This window comes from Myotis lucifugus, unplaced genomic scaffold (assembly GCF_000147115.1).
Source record: "Myotis lucifugus unplaced genomic scaffold, Myoluc2.0 scaffold_169, whole genome shotgun sequence".
Lineage (NCBI taxonomy): Eukaryota > Metazoa > Chordata > Mammalia > Chiroptera > Vespertilionidae > Myotis > Myotis lucifugus.
This window is the reverse complement of record NW_005871217.1, coordinates 1,603,170-1,620,079: the sequence shown is the minus strand read 5'-3', so window position 1 is coordinate 1,620,079 and position 16,910 is coordinate 1,603,170. Positions and strand designations below refer to the sequence as shown.

At 40.1% G+C, this 16,910-nt stretch overlaps 1 protein-coding gene across 3 annotated transcripts in view; it reads right to left on the bottom strand.

The window, feature by feature from the left end:
* Positions 1-4,370: 4,370 nt before the first annotated feature.
* RRAGB (Ras related GTP binding B) overlaps positions 4,371-16,910 on the bottom strand; it is a 38,212-nt gene continuing 25,672 nt past the window's right edge. For all 3 annotated transcript variants that reach the window (XM_023760046.1, XM_006096151.3, XM_006096152.3), the window contains 6 exons: positions 15,727-15,949; positions 12,306-12,401; positions 9,807-9,929; positions 7,880-7,971; positions 6,697-6,812; positions 4,371-4,892 (listed from right to left, as the gene is read on the bottom strand). In XM_023760046.1, the coding sequence (XP_023615814.1) occupies positions 4,795-4,892; positions 6,697-6,812; positions 7,880-7,971; positions 9,807-9,929; positions 12,306-12,401; positions 15,727-15,949 (748 nt within the window). In that variant the 3' untranslated portion in view covers positions 4,371-4,794. The remainder of the gene's footprint in view (positions 4,893-6,696; positions 6,813-7,879; positions 7,972-9,806; positions 9,930-12,305; positions 12,402-15,726; positions 15,950-16,910) is intronic.

Genomic DNA, 16,910 nt, shown 5'->3' with positions numbered 1-16,910 from the left:
TAGACGTCTTCTATGTGTAGTCAACTCTCTCCGCGCGCGGGCGCACACAGGAGCAATGACCTCTGCTAGCACTTTTGTCTGGCAGAAAAGCTCCCCCTCCCAGCTCAGCCACAATCATGAGCTGTTTTTTACACCCAGAAGTTGTGGGGACTTATCTTCCCCATCCCTGGAACCTGGGGCTGGGGGGGGGGGGGGGGGCTGATGTGGGACTGAGACCCCTCACTCCCCAGGGAAACCTCCACAACCAAGATATCCTTCCCGATTTTGTAAATTCTCACTGGAAGATACGTTTTCCATTGATCTTTACAGAGAGAGAGTGGAAGGGAGGGAGGGGGGAGAGAGAGAAACATTGAGGTGAGAGACACATCTATTGGTTGCCTCCCACACACGCCCTGATCAGAGCTAGGGGTTGAAGAACAACAGAAGTACATGCCCTTGACTAGGAATCGAACCCATAATCATTCAGTCTGCGGGCCGACGCTCTAACCACTGAGCCAAATCGACCAGGGCATATCTCTATTTTAAACTGCCACACATGGGTATAAGACTAGTCCATTCTGCAATTCTGTCCCAAGTCTGCACCCCTCCTACTAGTCTCCATGTGCTTCTTCTTTAATTCCCCAGGTGTAGGACTTCCATTCAGCTAGACCTCAGGTGGTTCTGAATGATGGCTGTTCTACTGTGGTTGTGGGAGGCGGCGAGTCCCACGTTTACCTGTGCCGCCATCTTGTGTGGAATTCTAAGAGAATAGATTTTAAGTGTTCTCACCAGAAAAAAAAATGCTAAGAGATATGTTAATTAACTTGGTTGTGGTAGTTGTTTCGTTATGTATAACATATATTAAATTATCTCACTGTGCGCCTTAAAAAACACATTGTACAACCTAAACATACATAAATTTTGTCAATCAAGCCTCAGCTTCTCTGGGTGGGGCGGGGGGGGGGGGGGGGGGGAGGCGGGGAAGCTGATTGTGCCCCCCACAGGGGGGAAAATTAAACAAAGGGGGTTGGGTTTATGAAGGCTGCAGAAGACCCCGACTGCCTTCCTGCTAAAACATTGCTGTAGGAGGCCTAAGAAATGTTACAAAGTGTTCCCCTCTTATTTTAAAGGGCCCAAGAGAAGTAGGGGCTATAACTGCTCACAGTAGCCCAGTTCTGGGGGGACAAAAACCCTAAATACTGAAAATTGCTTTGGTTTAACCTAAATCCTACAAACTGGAGGTATTTTTCTCCTATTGACTCTGCTTCTCACTGCCTACTGTGGTAAAGCTTCTTATTCCATGTGGCAAAGCCCCAGTGAAAACAGAAGTGAGATAGGTTAACAGCGTTCGGTTTATTATATATGTAGTAGCGAACAGAGTGGTAGTCTCAAAGCTGGGTACCACACCTGGGTGCACCTCACACTCTCCTCCATGAGTAAATTCTTAAATTCAAGAAGGCCAAATAACTTCAAGGTTAAGGTTAAGTGCACAAGCTCTGCAGTTTACTACCTGAGTTCAAATTCCAGCTTCACCACTACTGCATAACTGTGGGCAAGTTTCTCACCCTCTCTGGGCCCACTTTGCTTATTTAAAAAAACAGGATAATGAGAGACAGTATCTACCTCATGGGGTTCTTGTGAAAATTAAATGAGATAATCCTTATAAAGCATTTACAGCCTTACATTTAGTAAATACTCAAGTAAAGGTAGTACTATTTTCATTTGGCAAACCCATGTAAGTTTTCATATTATATTGGGTTAGCAAATAAAGGTGGTTGAAACTGGAATATACTAGGTCCTTATACAAATTGCTATCTACTCTTTATGCTAGCATTGGTTTCCATTTGCAACATACCAGCTATGAAATAGGAACTTCCTAGTCATTACTTCTAAAATAGTGCTTCAAAAAATTTTTATATTACTTTGAGAATCAGTGGCCTAAGCTATATATATATCTATATATAATCTTACTTGGTATGCCTTCAACTCACCTTGCAAATCTACATTTCCTCTTCTTTTCCCTAAGGTAGTGGTTCTCAAAATATACTCCCTGGACCAGCAGGATCAGCTCAGCATCACCTGGGAACTTGGTTTTTAAAATTTTATTTTATTTCCATACTAGTGACCTGGTGCACGGATTCATGCACGTTGAAAGGAAATTAATTAGAAGGTGGCCAGTGGGGCGGGACTGGGTGAGACGGGCCAGACACACCCTGGAGCCAACCTCCCACAGTCCTTCCCTGGGGGAGTGCTGGGGCTTGGAGGGCGTCTGTGGAGTGAGCAGGGTCCTTGGGCAGGTGGAGTCCCTCAACCTGGCCTGCGGGGATCTGGCCAAAACCGGCTCTCTGACATCCCGAGGGGTCCTGAAGTTCGAGGAATCGGGCTCCCTCCTCTCTGGTTCCGGGGTGCATCACCTGAGAACACTGCTGCAAAGTCACCGCAGCTCCTGCAGTTCCTGCGTTGAACATCTGCCCCCTGGTGGTCAGTGTGTGTCATACCTACTGATCAGTCGGACGGTTGCTTAGCCTTTTATACATATTTTATCCCTTCTATTCCCTTTTCTACCTCCACCCCACCCCCGACAATCACCACACTGTTGTCTATATCCATGAGTTCTTTTTTGCTCAATCCCTCCACCCTCCCCAACATCCCCTACACACACATACCAGAGCGGTCTGCTTCCTTTCTATCTATGAATCTGTCTCCCAGCGATTCCACTTCTGGAAATTTATCTGAAGAAACACGAAACACTAATTTAAAAGAATATATGTACCCCTATGTTCATTGCAGTGTTCTTTACGATAGCCAAGATTTGGAAGAAGTTCAAGTGTCTATCAGTAGATGAGTGGATAAAAAAGTTGTGGTACATTTACACAATGGACTACTCCTCTGCCTGAAAAAGCAAGAAAATTTTACCCTTTGTGATAGCATGGATGGACCTGAAGAATATTATGCTAAGCAAAATAAACCAACGACAAATACCATATGATCTCACTTATATGTGAAATTTAATGAACAGACTGATCTCTGGTTTGATTTCTTCTATCCATTTCTGTGTACGTGCCTTCACTGTGCACTTGTTTACTTCAGTTTCTAAGCGACTCCACCTTAAAATATATTTTTGTCTTCAGTGACAAAGAAGACTGGTTGGTCATTACCATAAGAAGGATTATGTTGAATCATGTTATTTTGCTAACCTTTCATCCTTTTATAGATCCAAGTTATAACTAGAATCTGAGCAAGTTGAATCAAGAGCAAATAGAATAATGATATACCTTTGTGTTTTTTTCGTGCTCATCTAATTTAATGTCTATATCTATATCTATCTATCCAACTTCTAAAAAAATGGTTTCAGTACCTCCTTCAAATACCACCCCAGGTATTGAGGATAATGAGTCATGCCAAATCACGACTCCTATTAGTCATAGAACAGATCCCCGGTTCATTTACTCTTTTCATTTTCCTAAGTGTTAATAGGATAAAAAAAATCTGGAACATCTACTTAAAAAACTCTCCGTCTCCAGAAGATTAATACAATTGTTGATCAAATTAGTCCCATGCGGTTCTTTTAAGACTTGAGATTGTTAATCTAAATAATGTAGGCTACCAAAACCACATGTACTTTGCTGTTCAGTGAAAACTCTCTCTCTTTCTCTCAACTGGGGATAATAAGATAGGAAAAGGTGTTCTGGCGGTCTGGAAGAAGTATCTTCAGAACATAGAGACGAGAAATGAGATGAGTCTACTGTGCTGTAGACTCCCTAAATGCATTTGTGTTGTTAGCGTATCTATGGAAACTGTAAAAGTTAGGGCTTTGAGTAATTCTAGTATGTGTTGTCAAGCTCCACTTCTCCCAGTTCACATGTTTTCTTTAGGAAATGAATTCAAATATAATAATGCTACTTGACTAGCATAATGAAGGCATATCCCATTAGGTATAACAGAATATATAAAATTCACCATTTCTGGACCTCAAAGAAAGAAGTTACATTTCACAAATCCTATTATTTCTCCTCAACTTTTTATTCATTCCTTCTCCAGTTACATCATGGAACAGGCTTTCAACACACCTCAGGCCTAGATTACTACCAGAGCTTCCCCAACTGCCATCGGTCAGCCCATATAGTCTAGGTTAATTTTCTTTCAAAATTCCTTTCATGTAGTTCCCCTCCTTAAGAACCTACAATGGTTTCCTATTTCCTAACACATTACATCTAAACTCTTCTGCCTAGATTTAAGGCTATAATCAGGCTCCATCCTTTGTACCCAACTTTATTTTGTACTATTTCTCAGTAAGAAATAGGTTCCCTTTCCCTAGACTAACTGTGAAATTAACTTGCTCTTCCTTAGGAAAAACTTCAATAAACAAGAAAGAAAAACAGACACTGAAATCCCTAACAGCAAGTTTATTTGTAATTGGAGTTAAGGATTATTTTAATGCATGCTGAGAAACAGTAATACTCCAAACTTCTAGGTTACTATCTTATAGGGAATACAAGACAATGTTAGGAGAGGCTTTGGCACACACAACTATTGGAACATGACTATCAGAACACACTATTAAAACCTTATTATCAGAACACTCACATATTACCTACTTTTATGTCAGATCAGCTTCATGGACAGCTCATCTTCTAATTTCTCACTGGCTATTTGAGTAAATAGCATTCAAGGTTAAACATTAAGACTGGGCAGTAGGGAAGAAATACAGAAGTGGTAAGCATCACAACATTTCAGAGTCTACATATACTAATACAACAGTAAGATTAAGAAACAGTATTTTGATTTCTTTTCTGAAACAACATTTGGCAATGCTTAGCGCATGAGAAGACACTGCTTTGGTCCGTCCACTCTTTCCAGCTTTTCAAAGTGTTTCCTGGCATTGCGGATGTTGATCAGAGTAGCTGCAGAAGCTGAGGGTAGGGGTAGGGAAGATACACAACAAAATAAGTACAGGCAGTCAAAGGAATGTCTATTAAAAACAAATAAATAAACAAAAGAGAGCCAAATCCCTCAACATAGTAGGACATAGACAACATATAAGATAATGAGGCCCCAAGTTAAGCACAGTTTGGTTTTTCTGAAAAAGTATATGTGTTTATATTATAAACACAAAATTTCAACATAAGTTATCAAAATTTTTTATTTGGGGGCTAATACTATAAAACCTACTATCCTATATTGTATTATATATTTTAAATATGTTTTTATTGATATCAGAGAGAGGAAGGGAGAGGGAGAAATAGAAACATCAATGATGAGAGAGAATTATCGATCGGCTGCCCCTCACTGGAGATTGAGCCCGTAACCTGGGCATGAGCCCTGACCAGGAATCAAACCCTGACCTCCTGGTTCACAGGTTGAGCTCAACCACTGAGCCACACCAGCCAGGCTTATGTTACATTTTAATATTAAACTAAGGTAGAAAAAAACCAGTGGATCAGAGATAACTTAAACTTCTGGGAACATCCTGAAAATACTGCTAGAACCTTTATTTTAATGGTTGAGATGAATCTGGCTATTATGGCATGGAAGCACCAAATATCTCCCTTTATGCCCATAACACAAATATGGGAATATGCTACTTAGAAATATACAATGACATATAAAATGGTCAATGTTTAATAGTTCAGAGCTAAGACTGACTAGTCTTTTAAAATCTAGCCCGGCCAGTATGGCTCAATGGTTGAGTGTCAACCTATGAACCAGGTCACAGTATGATTCCTGGTCAGGGCACAGGCCTGGGTTGCGGGCTCGGTTCCTGGTAGGGAGTGAGCAGGAGGTAGCTGATCAATGATTCTCTCATCATTAATGGTTCTAACTCTCTCTCCCTCTCCCTTCCCCTCTGAAATCAATAAAAATATATTTTTTTAAAAATCTATACTATATATCATACATTTGGGTTCTCCTTTCTTGAAAATCCCAATTTAGTAATTTTATTTTTGAAGTTCCCAAGAACAAAACATAATACCCTAGAGCAGTGATGGCAAACCTATGACACACGTGTCAGAGGTGACATGCGAACTCATTTTTTTGGTCGAGGTTTCTTTGTTAGATGGCATTTAAATATATAAAATAGATATCAAAAATATGTCTTTGTTTTACTATGTTTGCATATATCAAAAAATTTCTATATGTGACACGGCACCAGAGTTAAGTTAGGGTTTTTCAAAATGCTGACACGCCAAGCTCAAAAGGTTCGCCATCACTGCCCTAGAGCCTAAATTATTTTTAAGCTTCAAAATATACATTTATTAAATAGAAAAAATATTTATCACTAGTACTAAGATAGTTTTTTTGTGATAAAACATACATAACAAGAAATTTAGCCCTGGCCATGTGGTTCAGTTAGTTGGACATCAACCCTGCACCAAAAGGTTGCCAATTCGATTCCCAATTAGGGCACATGCCCAGGTTCTGGGCTTGATCCCCAGTAGGGTGTGTGAAGGAGGCAGCCGGTTGATGTTTCTCTCACATCAATGTTTCTGTCTCCCCTCCTCTCTCTCTAAAAAAATCCATAAAAAGTCTTTTCAAAATTTACCATTTTATCTATTTCTAAATGTACACAGGTCAGTGGCCTTAAGTATATTTACACTGTTGTGAAACCATCCTCTCACTACAAAATAGTTTTTCAGTATCTAATAAAGTCCTACCTCTAGGGCAATGAGTTTAAAGAATATGTGGCTTTGAATCAATGTTAGCTAAGTTTCAACTTACGAATGGATGGATCAGACATCACAACCATCACATAAGTGTTGGATGTAAAGATATCAATGAAAGCAGCGAAGTTAGAGTTCCTAACTTCCATGCTCTGGAAAGAAGCAGCCAGCTTGCTATAGGAGAGAAGAGAAAAGAGCAAAGAACATAAAATAATAGCAATATAAGAATTTTTATGTTTTAGGAAAACATTTTCATAGCATTATACCTCAACCGACCACTTCATTAAGACAGTTAAATCACTAGCTCCACTTTGTTTTCCAAGGAAACTCTAATGCTCAATTGATTGTAGTTTGGAAAGTGCCTTAGAAATAGAGTTAGGACTTGATATTGACTGTGAAATGAAAGTGGGTTTAGACTTAGATCCCTGTTAAAAATCATGTTATAAAAGATTTCTCTTTTATTTAAGAAGATTTTAAAGTTGAAATTCCTCTATCACTAAGATTAACTTTTGAATTTTAGTTACATTGAAATTCAAGAAATGATCTCATCTCTTTGAAAACAAACAAGGTAATTATATTTGCATTTCATTCTGTATTTCTCCTTAAAAACATTAGCGTTAAACATGCCAGAAAGTCCCAAAGTGCCTTTTATGCTAAGGCATAAAAGGAATAAACGCATACCTATTCTACTGTCTGGGTATCAAAGTTTTACCAGGGTAAGAATTTTGATTCTTAAATATTTAATAAATTATGATGTTCAGCCATTGCATCAGCCTATATTCACAACGCTAAGACTCAAATTGTATTTAATCCAAGCTGAGGCAACACAATTAGACATTTCCAGACTCTATTTTGTACCATTCCTGAATCAGTACCTCCCTATTTTAATTACTGTAGTTTCATAGAAAATCTTGGCATTTGGTGGGGTAAATTATCCTACTTTCTTCTTTTTCAAAACTCTCTTGGACATTTTTTATTTCTTCCCAAACAGAAGCAAACATCTCAAAAGGGTACTCTGCTTAGATATTTTTCATATGCTTCTTCTGTATCACTTGAGTTTACATGAAAGGACAATGAATTTCATTCACCTCAGTCACCTGTAGGCTCCCTTAGAGTTTAGCTTTCTTTTCAATTGAAGGAACTATTCTAGATATAGAAGTGTAGTCCACTATAGTTATTTGAACCTCACAAAATAACGTTAATTTTTTCCAGAGGTAAATAGATCCCACAAGACCTCTTACCTGCAGCTCAGCTTAAACTGCTTAATAATGTTGCTGATTTTTTCAAATCTGTGGGCATCACGCTGCTCTTTACACTGATAGTGAGAAATCACCTATGAAAAAGAGTAATGCCCTTTAAATCCATGCAGTGTAGTCATATCACCCACTGTTACTCCTCTAGGCCAGCATCTGTCAGTCTCCTGATTTTCAGGGCAGACTTGGCACCTGGCTTACTGTTTCTTTTCCTCAGCCCCATATGCTGCCAACGTTATGTAGAATTTCAACATCCCTAGGGATGAACCATCCCATACAGTTTGGTTATAATTTTATTAGATCACCTAAGTATTATCTATTTTGATTTGTTGGTCTTTATCACTTACTTTAATCATTAAATGTTCATCTTATTTCAATATTTCTCAGAATGGTCTTTGATTAAAAAAATACAAATCAAAAAAGAAAAATATATAAAAATTCTTAGCTGTTCTTGAGGTACACTTAATGTATTTAATTTTAATAAAGCCTATAACTAAGTGGCTTTTGGTATTATATTTAAAAATGTTAACTAAATGATTATAACCTCTGAGAATTGACTATTTATAAATTAACCTACTCAGGACGGACATCCACGCCAGCTGAGAATACTTTCCCTCACACAGATTTTAATAAAACCTAGACAAGCATTTTCTATAGGCTGAATATACAGATGTAAAAATTTTCAGTAGGAAGCAAAACTGAGTCACTCGCAAGAACCTATGAGATAGATACTATTATCTCCATTTTAGGGAAGGGGAACCAAGCTCAGAGATGTGTCTAAAATCACCAAGCATTGTTAGCACTCAGAAACAAATTATTTACTGTAAACTGCTCTTAAGAGTTACATTTACTGAGCTGATCAGCAATTACTTATGCAGTGCTTTGTGACATCTCAAATTCCTTTCTGCTACTGTTATTTAAAATTTTTACTTATATGCCCAGCTGGTGTGGCTCAGTGGTTGAGTGTCGACCTATGAACCAGGAGGTCATGGTTCGATTCCCGGTGAGGGCACATGCCCAGGTTGTGGGCTTGATCCCCAATGTGGGGCGTGCAGGAGGCAGCCAATCAGTGATTCTCTCTTATCATTGATGTTTCTGTTTCTCTTTCCCTTCCTCTCTGAAATTAATAAAAAAATAATTTCAAAAAAGTGAAATAAAAATTTTACGTATAAATATATTGGTTTTTGTATTGCCTCTCAGGGCCATACACACAGTAGGCTCTAATAAAGTTGGTAAGTTGAATTTATAACAAAAATTAAAATACCAAGATGCCTCTTTTCCCTTCTGCCTCTCCATGTGAACTCTTAGCTATGTCACTGAGTTGACCATGACATCTCTTCCATGTTAAAAGTTTTCAACTCAGTCTTTTGTTGAAAAGGGTAGGATGTGAGATTCCCCAAAAGGGAAATAACCCTCATCTATAATAATAAAAACGTAATATGCTCATTAGACCAGATGCCCGACGAAGCTGGGGCTGCGAGGGCCGAGCCCCTTGCACGAATTTCATGCATCGGGCCTCTAGTTTCATAATAAAATTCAATAGGAAACAGGGATACTTCAATACAAATGAGCAGTGATTTGCAGATATAATCTAAACTCTGCTTATCAGTGGTCACCAACTGGTGGCCCATGGACCACTGGTGGTCTGTGAGGTCCGAAAGGTTAGCGACTGCCACTTTAGATTATTCCTACAAAAATCTAAGTTTTTTCTAACTACTGGAGAGTAACAAACCAAAGGATTTCTTTCAGGTCGCTTACTGACAATACTACTATATACTAGTAAATAAGGCTGTGCATGTTAACTTAAACACAAGAGGGAAGAAGGTTCTTCCAGAAAGTAGCAACATGGTGTTCTCTGCTGTTGAATAAAAGAAGGTAAGTGTGAAGTAATATTTTCAGAGCAGAAAGTTCTCACCAGAAAAGTAGCTCTCTCAAATAGAAGCACTTCATCGGCCTCAATAATTTCAGCAAAATTCCTCAGGTTCATTTCTAGCTGCTGAACATTGGGAATCAGTTGATAAACAATGCTGGACCAAGCCTAACAGAACAGAAATGTGGTGGAATATTACTAACAGGCAGCCAGTCCCAGACCTCTGCAAATGAGTAAGCACACTACGACACACGGACAGCAAAACACGGTGATAATTGAGTCCCAAATACTGATAACCAGTGACATAAAACAAATAAAATGAGAAAGCAAAGCTAACATTTGACATTTACCCTTCAGTTGGAGTTTTTTTAAATTTTCAAACACTTTTGTAAAATGCTGCAGAAACTTTTTCCTATTGATAATAAAAAATAACTTAATTTCATCATGTTATCTTAGGAAAAGTTGAAAACTCTGATCTCCTATTGGGCTATAAAGCTTCTACTCTTGTCATTCAACAAATATTTAAATCCAACGATGCAGACTATACTAAAAAATCAGAACCTAACGATGCTATAGTTAACATACACCTAAATATCAGTTTTTAAAAAAATACCAGAGCCACAAAGACAAATGGCCCCTCCCCTCAATGGGATAACATATAAGAGAAATTAGTGGCATTATTATTCCAAAAGGCTTATATTCAGCTGTATAAATTATTGAATTTAAAATGGTACACTGCGTGTTTGCCTAAAACTGACTTCATCTAGAGGCGTATGACTAATGAAAGGAGTTGAAATTAACCACACCTCCCTCTATTCTCTTATGGCTCTTTTATTTGAACCTCCATTAGAATATGTCCTTCAATCTTACTCTAATTTGTCTGGCAAGGTGTGTAATGTTCTTCTCCCCCACTAGAGGGCAGGAACCTGGTCTTAGTCATTTGTGCGTCCTACAGCATCAAGCAGGTATGTGATGAGTGCTTGCAGAATAAAACGGAATAGAAAAATGTAAGTTAGCTCTATGCGACATTTATGCAAGCGATAGTAGTGCCATGTCTCTGCTCCAATTAGTTTTATTACTTAGGCATGGGGTTTCAGGTTCCAAGTTCCCAGGTCGGTGTTAATGTCACTGCTGAATTTACCTTGGAGAAGACACCAAAGCTAACCACAGCAGAGACATTGTCACTCACAGCAGTGTTGTGATTAGCCAATTGTCTTTGGTCGTGTTATGTATTGCCATCCTTCACACCGCAGCTGGTTCTTATCAGTGCGTCATGTCCATCCTTATTCACGGTTACCTGTTCTATGGGAATAAGGCTTTGAGAGAAATTCGGCCCAAATTAATCTAGAACAGTATTTCCTAGACAGGTATCTCAAAAATGATCTGTTAATAGAGCGAGGCTGGGTCAACATAATATTGGGGGGAAAATGAATTAGTTAAAAAAATAAAGCAATGGCTATATTTAAAGTCCAGTTGGTTTTTTTTTCTCCTTGGGAAATCAGGTTTCTGTGCTTCTGGTTGTAGATACTTGTCGGATGCAGTTGATACTGAGGCTGTAGCTACCAGGGACAGAGAAGGATGTCAAACTTGTCAACAGACACCAGAAGCAGTCTGAAGGAAAGGTCTGACCACAGGAGGGCGTCAAGGAGCCAATCTTTCAAATCGCTGGATCAGTAGGAGAAAGGGAGGAAGCAGGGTAAGGAACCTATGTGCCAATAAGGTCATTTCAGCTTTGCCCATAACACGGCTCTTGTTGTAACCTCTACACCGCTAGCAGTGTGGTATCCATTCCAGCAGCAGGATCGATCTTTCTGGTTGAAAGAATGCTAGTCTCACCCAGCCTGCGTGGCTCAATGGTTGAGCGTCAACCTATGAACTAGGAGGTCTGGGTTCGCTTCCCGGTCAGGGTACATGCCCTGGTTGCGGGCTCGATCCCCAGCGTGGGGCGTGCAGGAGGCAGCTGATCCATGATTCTTTCTCATCGTTGATGTTTCTCTCTCTCCCCCTCTCCCTTCCTCTCTGAAATCAATAAAAACATATTTAAGAACAAAGAATGCTAGTCTCCATTTGGCATGAAAATGGACGCTATCAAATTCTAGGCAGACAGACATGTCTCATTCTAAGTTTCCCTTTGCCAATCTCTCCCTTAAATATTGTTCTTCTCCTGCCATCCAAACTTAGGCAGACTAGCACATATCCTGCAGAAGTACCCGAATAGTAGACATAGCTCCAATCAGCATTGAGACCACAAGTCAAAATGGATGACAGCCAATGAAACCTTAGCTGTCATGAATATCAGTATAAAATTAATCATGACCAAACTGGCTAGCTAATTCAGCCTGGTTGGTAGGCATGTCGACCCAGTCTAAGATCAAACCCAAAAGCTCTTAAGGTTAATTTTGATGTTTCAAACAATTTATTATAATTTCTTTTTTAGTTCAACATGTTTAGATGGCTATGAAAGAGTTTAAAATCTTTGTGATAATATCCTTCTTGCCTTTTTTTAATGCTCTAACATGAGGGAACTCGGAGAAACATACACACCTTATAGAGAGTTTCATCCCAGATAGATGTCCGGAAGCAAGAACATTCCAGTGGGCGAGACAAACGCCTCAGATCTTCTTCTCGCTCTTTAAAAATCTGAATGAGAAAGTCCAACACACTGATCAGGATATATAGCTCTCCTCTGTCTTTGCAAAAGCTGAGATATAATTATTTCTGCATATTTAAACAGAAAGCATTTCCTCAGAGGGATTTTTCAATGTGTACAGTACTTCAGAGACATCCTGGCAGCAATGTTTTCAGGTCAGGTCTAAAAGTGACCCTACCTGTGACCCTACCTGGTTAATTTTATGTATTCATTTGGCTAGGCCATGGTACCCAGACCTTTGGTCAAAGATCAGTTTAGATGTTGCTGTGAAGGTATGATGAGATTAATAATTAAATCAGTAGACTTAAAGCAGATTCCCCTCCATGATGTGGGTGGGCTTGATGCAATCAGTTGAAGGCCTTAAGAGGGAATCCTGCCTCTAGGCTGCCTTCTGACTCAAGCAACAACATCTACTCTTTAACCTATAGGCCTGCCCTGAAGACCGCAGACTGCCAGTCTCTACAATTGTATGAGTTAATTCCTTAAAATCCATCAATCAACCTCTACCCCATCCCTCTATTATATCTATCTATCTATCTACACACACACACACACACACACACACACACACTTATTATTGGTTCTGTTTCTTTAAGGTTCCCTCACTAATACATAGAGAGAAACATCCATCTTACTTGAAATTGATACTTAGGGAGGCACCCTAGCCATGTTTACTTCAAAATTTCCAAGTCTGACTGAATCTTTAATGAAACAGAATATAACTTTCTTAATTAAGTTTCAAATCCCACAAACAACAGCAATGTATCTTTGGAGATATCTATATAAGCATTCAGAAAACAGTAAGTTGCCCTAGCTGGTTTGGCTCAGTGGATAGTGTCAGCCGGCAGACTGAAGGGTCCCTGGTTGGGTCCCAGTCAAGGTCCTGGAGAGAAGGGAATAAAAAGATTAGATACTCAAAGTAGTTCTCAAAATCAAATACGGAACTCTGTCTAATGGTTTTTGAAAGCCTATAAGCTAACCTAGAAACACCAAAACATACCCCAAAACTAGAACACTGGAGGCAATCATATAACTAGTTATAGGAAAAAAAGTATTCCTGACCACAGCTATTATAAAAAAATCATTTAGTTAAATAAAAGGTATCCTTAGACCCCTAGGCTCCAACCCAAGGAGGGACTGTATTCTGTACCAATGACATATTCTAAAACTTTCCTCAGGTTCATCCTTGGAAACAGATCTTTTCTTTCAGCTTAGACTTTAAAATCCAATCCTCTTATTTTATACTAGAGGCCCGGTGCACGAATTTGTGCACGGGTGGGGTCTGGTCAGTCCGCCCCGGCCGGGGGGCAGGGGGGAGGGAAGAAAGGGTCACAGGCAGTTGGCTGGCCAGCCCCGACCCCTGGTCGAACTCCCAGTCAAGGGGACATTTCGCATATTAGCCTTTTATTATATAGGATTGGACAAACTAAAGCTAGACTATATTTGTGATGTGCCAATCTTGGGGGGTGGGGGTCGTCTCATAGCTAGCTGGGAGTTTTCCCTTTCTACTGTGTGGCTTCTGGTTTAAATTTATGTGTACTAATAATCCCCATGCTAGAAAAGAAGAGAAATATACCATATCAGTGCAATTAAGGGACTTAGCATTGTGCCTAACAAGTGTGACTGGCACTTGAACAGATGCATATCAGTTTCCTAAGTCAACCTAATGACAGTTGTAATCTTTCATTTCACCCCTGGTGAGTCTTCTAGCCTTGACAGTAACTGTCTGCTCTGAGGACAGTAAACAGAGGCAGCATACATATTTTATAAATATATAAACTGTAATGCAGCTTCATTCTTTTGCATGTGGCTTTTGTTTTCCCAGCACCATTTATTGAAGAGACTATCTTTACTCCACTGTGTGTTTCCGGCTCCTTTGTCTCAAATTATCTGTCCATATACATGTGGTTTTATAGCTGGGCTCTCTATTCTGTTCCATTGATCTGTGTCTGTTTCTCCTCCAATACCATGCTGGGGAATTTTGTTCGATTTTTTTAAAATTTTATTTCAGAGAGGAAGAGAGAGGGAGAGATAGATAGAAACATCACTGCTGAGAGAGAATCATTGATCAGCTGCCTCCTACATGCCCCCCCACTGGGGATTGAGCCTGCAACCCAGGCATCAAACCATGACCTCCTGGTTCATATGTAGACACTCAACCACTGATCCATGCCGGCTGGGCAATACCATGCTGTTTTGATTATCGTAGCTCTGTAGTATAATTTGAAGTGAGGTAGTATTATACCTCAAGCTTCCTTCTTTTTTCTCAGGAAAAAGCTAAGAACCATATAATTTCACTTATATGTGGGATATAAAACTGTAACTCCTAAATGCAAACAGCAGTGTGTTGGTTGCCAGAGAGAAGGGGGTGGAGCATGAAAAGGGTCCTAATATATGGTGACTGGAGAAGATTTGACTTTGGGTGGTGGGCACACAGGGCAATATACAGATCCTATAACATAGAAACCCACACCTGAAACCTATATGACCATATTAACCAGTGTCACCCCAATAAATTTAATTTTAAAAAGAGATAGAAAAAAGAGAAAAAATATAAAAAGGCTGTTTAGTGATATTACATGGTCAGGTTCCTTACCTAAATCTGAAAGTTATTTATTAAATGAATATTATCTTTCCCTTACCAGGGAAAATTTGTTTAAGAGTGTTTAAAAAAAACAAATTCCCTAGCCCTGTGGTCGGCAAACCACGGCTTGCGAGCCACATGCGGCTCTTTGGCCCCTTGTGTGTGGCTCTTCCACAAAATACTACGTGCGGGCGCGCACGTACAGTGCCATTGAAACTTCGTGGCCCATGCGCAGAAGTCGGTATTTTGTGGAAGAGCCGGTATTTTGTGGAAGAGCCATGCTCAAGGGGCCTAAGAGCCGCATGTGGCTCATGAGCCGTGGTTTGCCGAGCCGCAGTTTGCCGACCACTGCCCTAGCCGGTTTGGCTCAGTGGATAGAGCATCGGCCTGCCCAGGTTTGATTCTGGGCAAGGGCATGTAACTCGGTTGCAGGCTCCTCCCCAGCCCTCGCCCTGGTCAGGGCGCATGCAGGAGGCAACCAATCTATGTGTTTTTCTCACATTGATACTTCTCTGTTTTTTCCTCTTTCTCTAAAAAAATCAATGGAAAAATGTCCTTGGGTGAGGATTGCGTGTGTGTGTGTGTGTGTGTACACACACACAAATGACAAAACTTTATTTTGAAAGCTTAGGTGGAGATTTCTGCCCTGAAAAAAAAGGATGGCACAAATGTCCCGATACTTCTACAAAAGCATGTCCACCATGTCCTGCAGCACCCTTTCTGTTTCTTACCAGATCCCGCTGATCCTCCTGTACCAGATCCATCTTGTGCACCAAGCAAAAGATTTTGGCATCTGGAGAGTTCTGCAGAATGGCCTCCAGGCATGACTGGTAATAGTGCATGTCCTTTTCCAGTTCTCGGCTCTCCACATCAAAGACATAAATCAGAACCTCCACATTTCGGAAGATGTTGTCTCGTTGGCTAGTGAAGTAGTTTTCCATGAAAGTGTCCTGTCTAGTAGGAAAAAAAAATAAGCAAGTCCTCAGTTTAGTCCCTTCTACTTATGATCTATCTTATGTGAAAGATAATCTAAAAGCTTCGAATGACAGGGCAAATACCAGTAATAGCAAACTGGTCTGCTTTCAACTTCTTACCTAAGCCCTGCACTACCCTAAGGCCCTCTCCTTGTGCTCCAAACATACTTTGACCTGTCCTTGGTTCTCGAGGCCCATGGTCTATTCCCCGAGGGGCCTTGACACACGCTGTTCATTGTCTCACCTGGCACTACCTCTACTTCTCATTTAACTCCTAACTTGTCCCTTAGATTTCAGTTCAATCCGTACTTCTTTACAAAAAAAAATCCCTGACCTCCCTGACCTCCCTGACGGGCAAATCCAGTCACCATAGGCCCTTTTACCAATACACTGTTCTTCTTTTTAACATTTACAAGTATGATATTATACATCTGCATGAGTTTTTAATTAATGCCATTCACTTCCCTAAACAGAAAGTTCCAAGGTAAGGAACATGTCTGTTACTGTTCGCCACTGTTTCCCAGCTTTTATTGAATAGGTGCCCAGTGAATATTTACTGAAGAACAGTCAATACTCTGAACTATATGAAAATGACTCTAAGAACACTTTTTAGCAGAATGTTGTTCTCTGCTCCTTAGGCTGTGTGCTGTTTCCCAAGAAATTCTCAATTACCAGATGCCTAGCAAAAAAACAGAATTTTGTTATGGGAAAAAAACTAATGAACTTAGCTTCCAGTCCTGTACTTTGCTATTAAATGGCTGTGTAGCCCAGCCAGTGTGGCTCAGTGGTTGAGCATTAACCCATGAACCAGGATGTCATGGTTCAATTACCACCAGTCAGGGCACGTGCCTCATTGCAGGCTCAATCCCCAGTGGGGGGGGGGGGGGAGAGTGTAGGAGGCAGCCAGTCAATGCTTCTCTCTCTCCCTCTCCCTTCCTCTC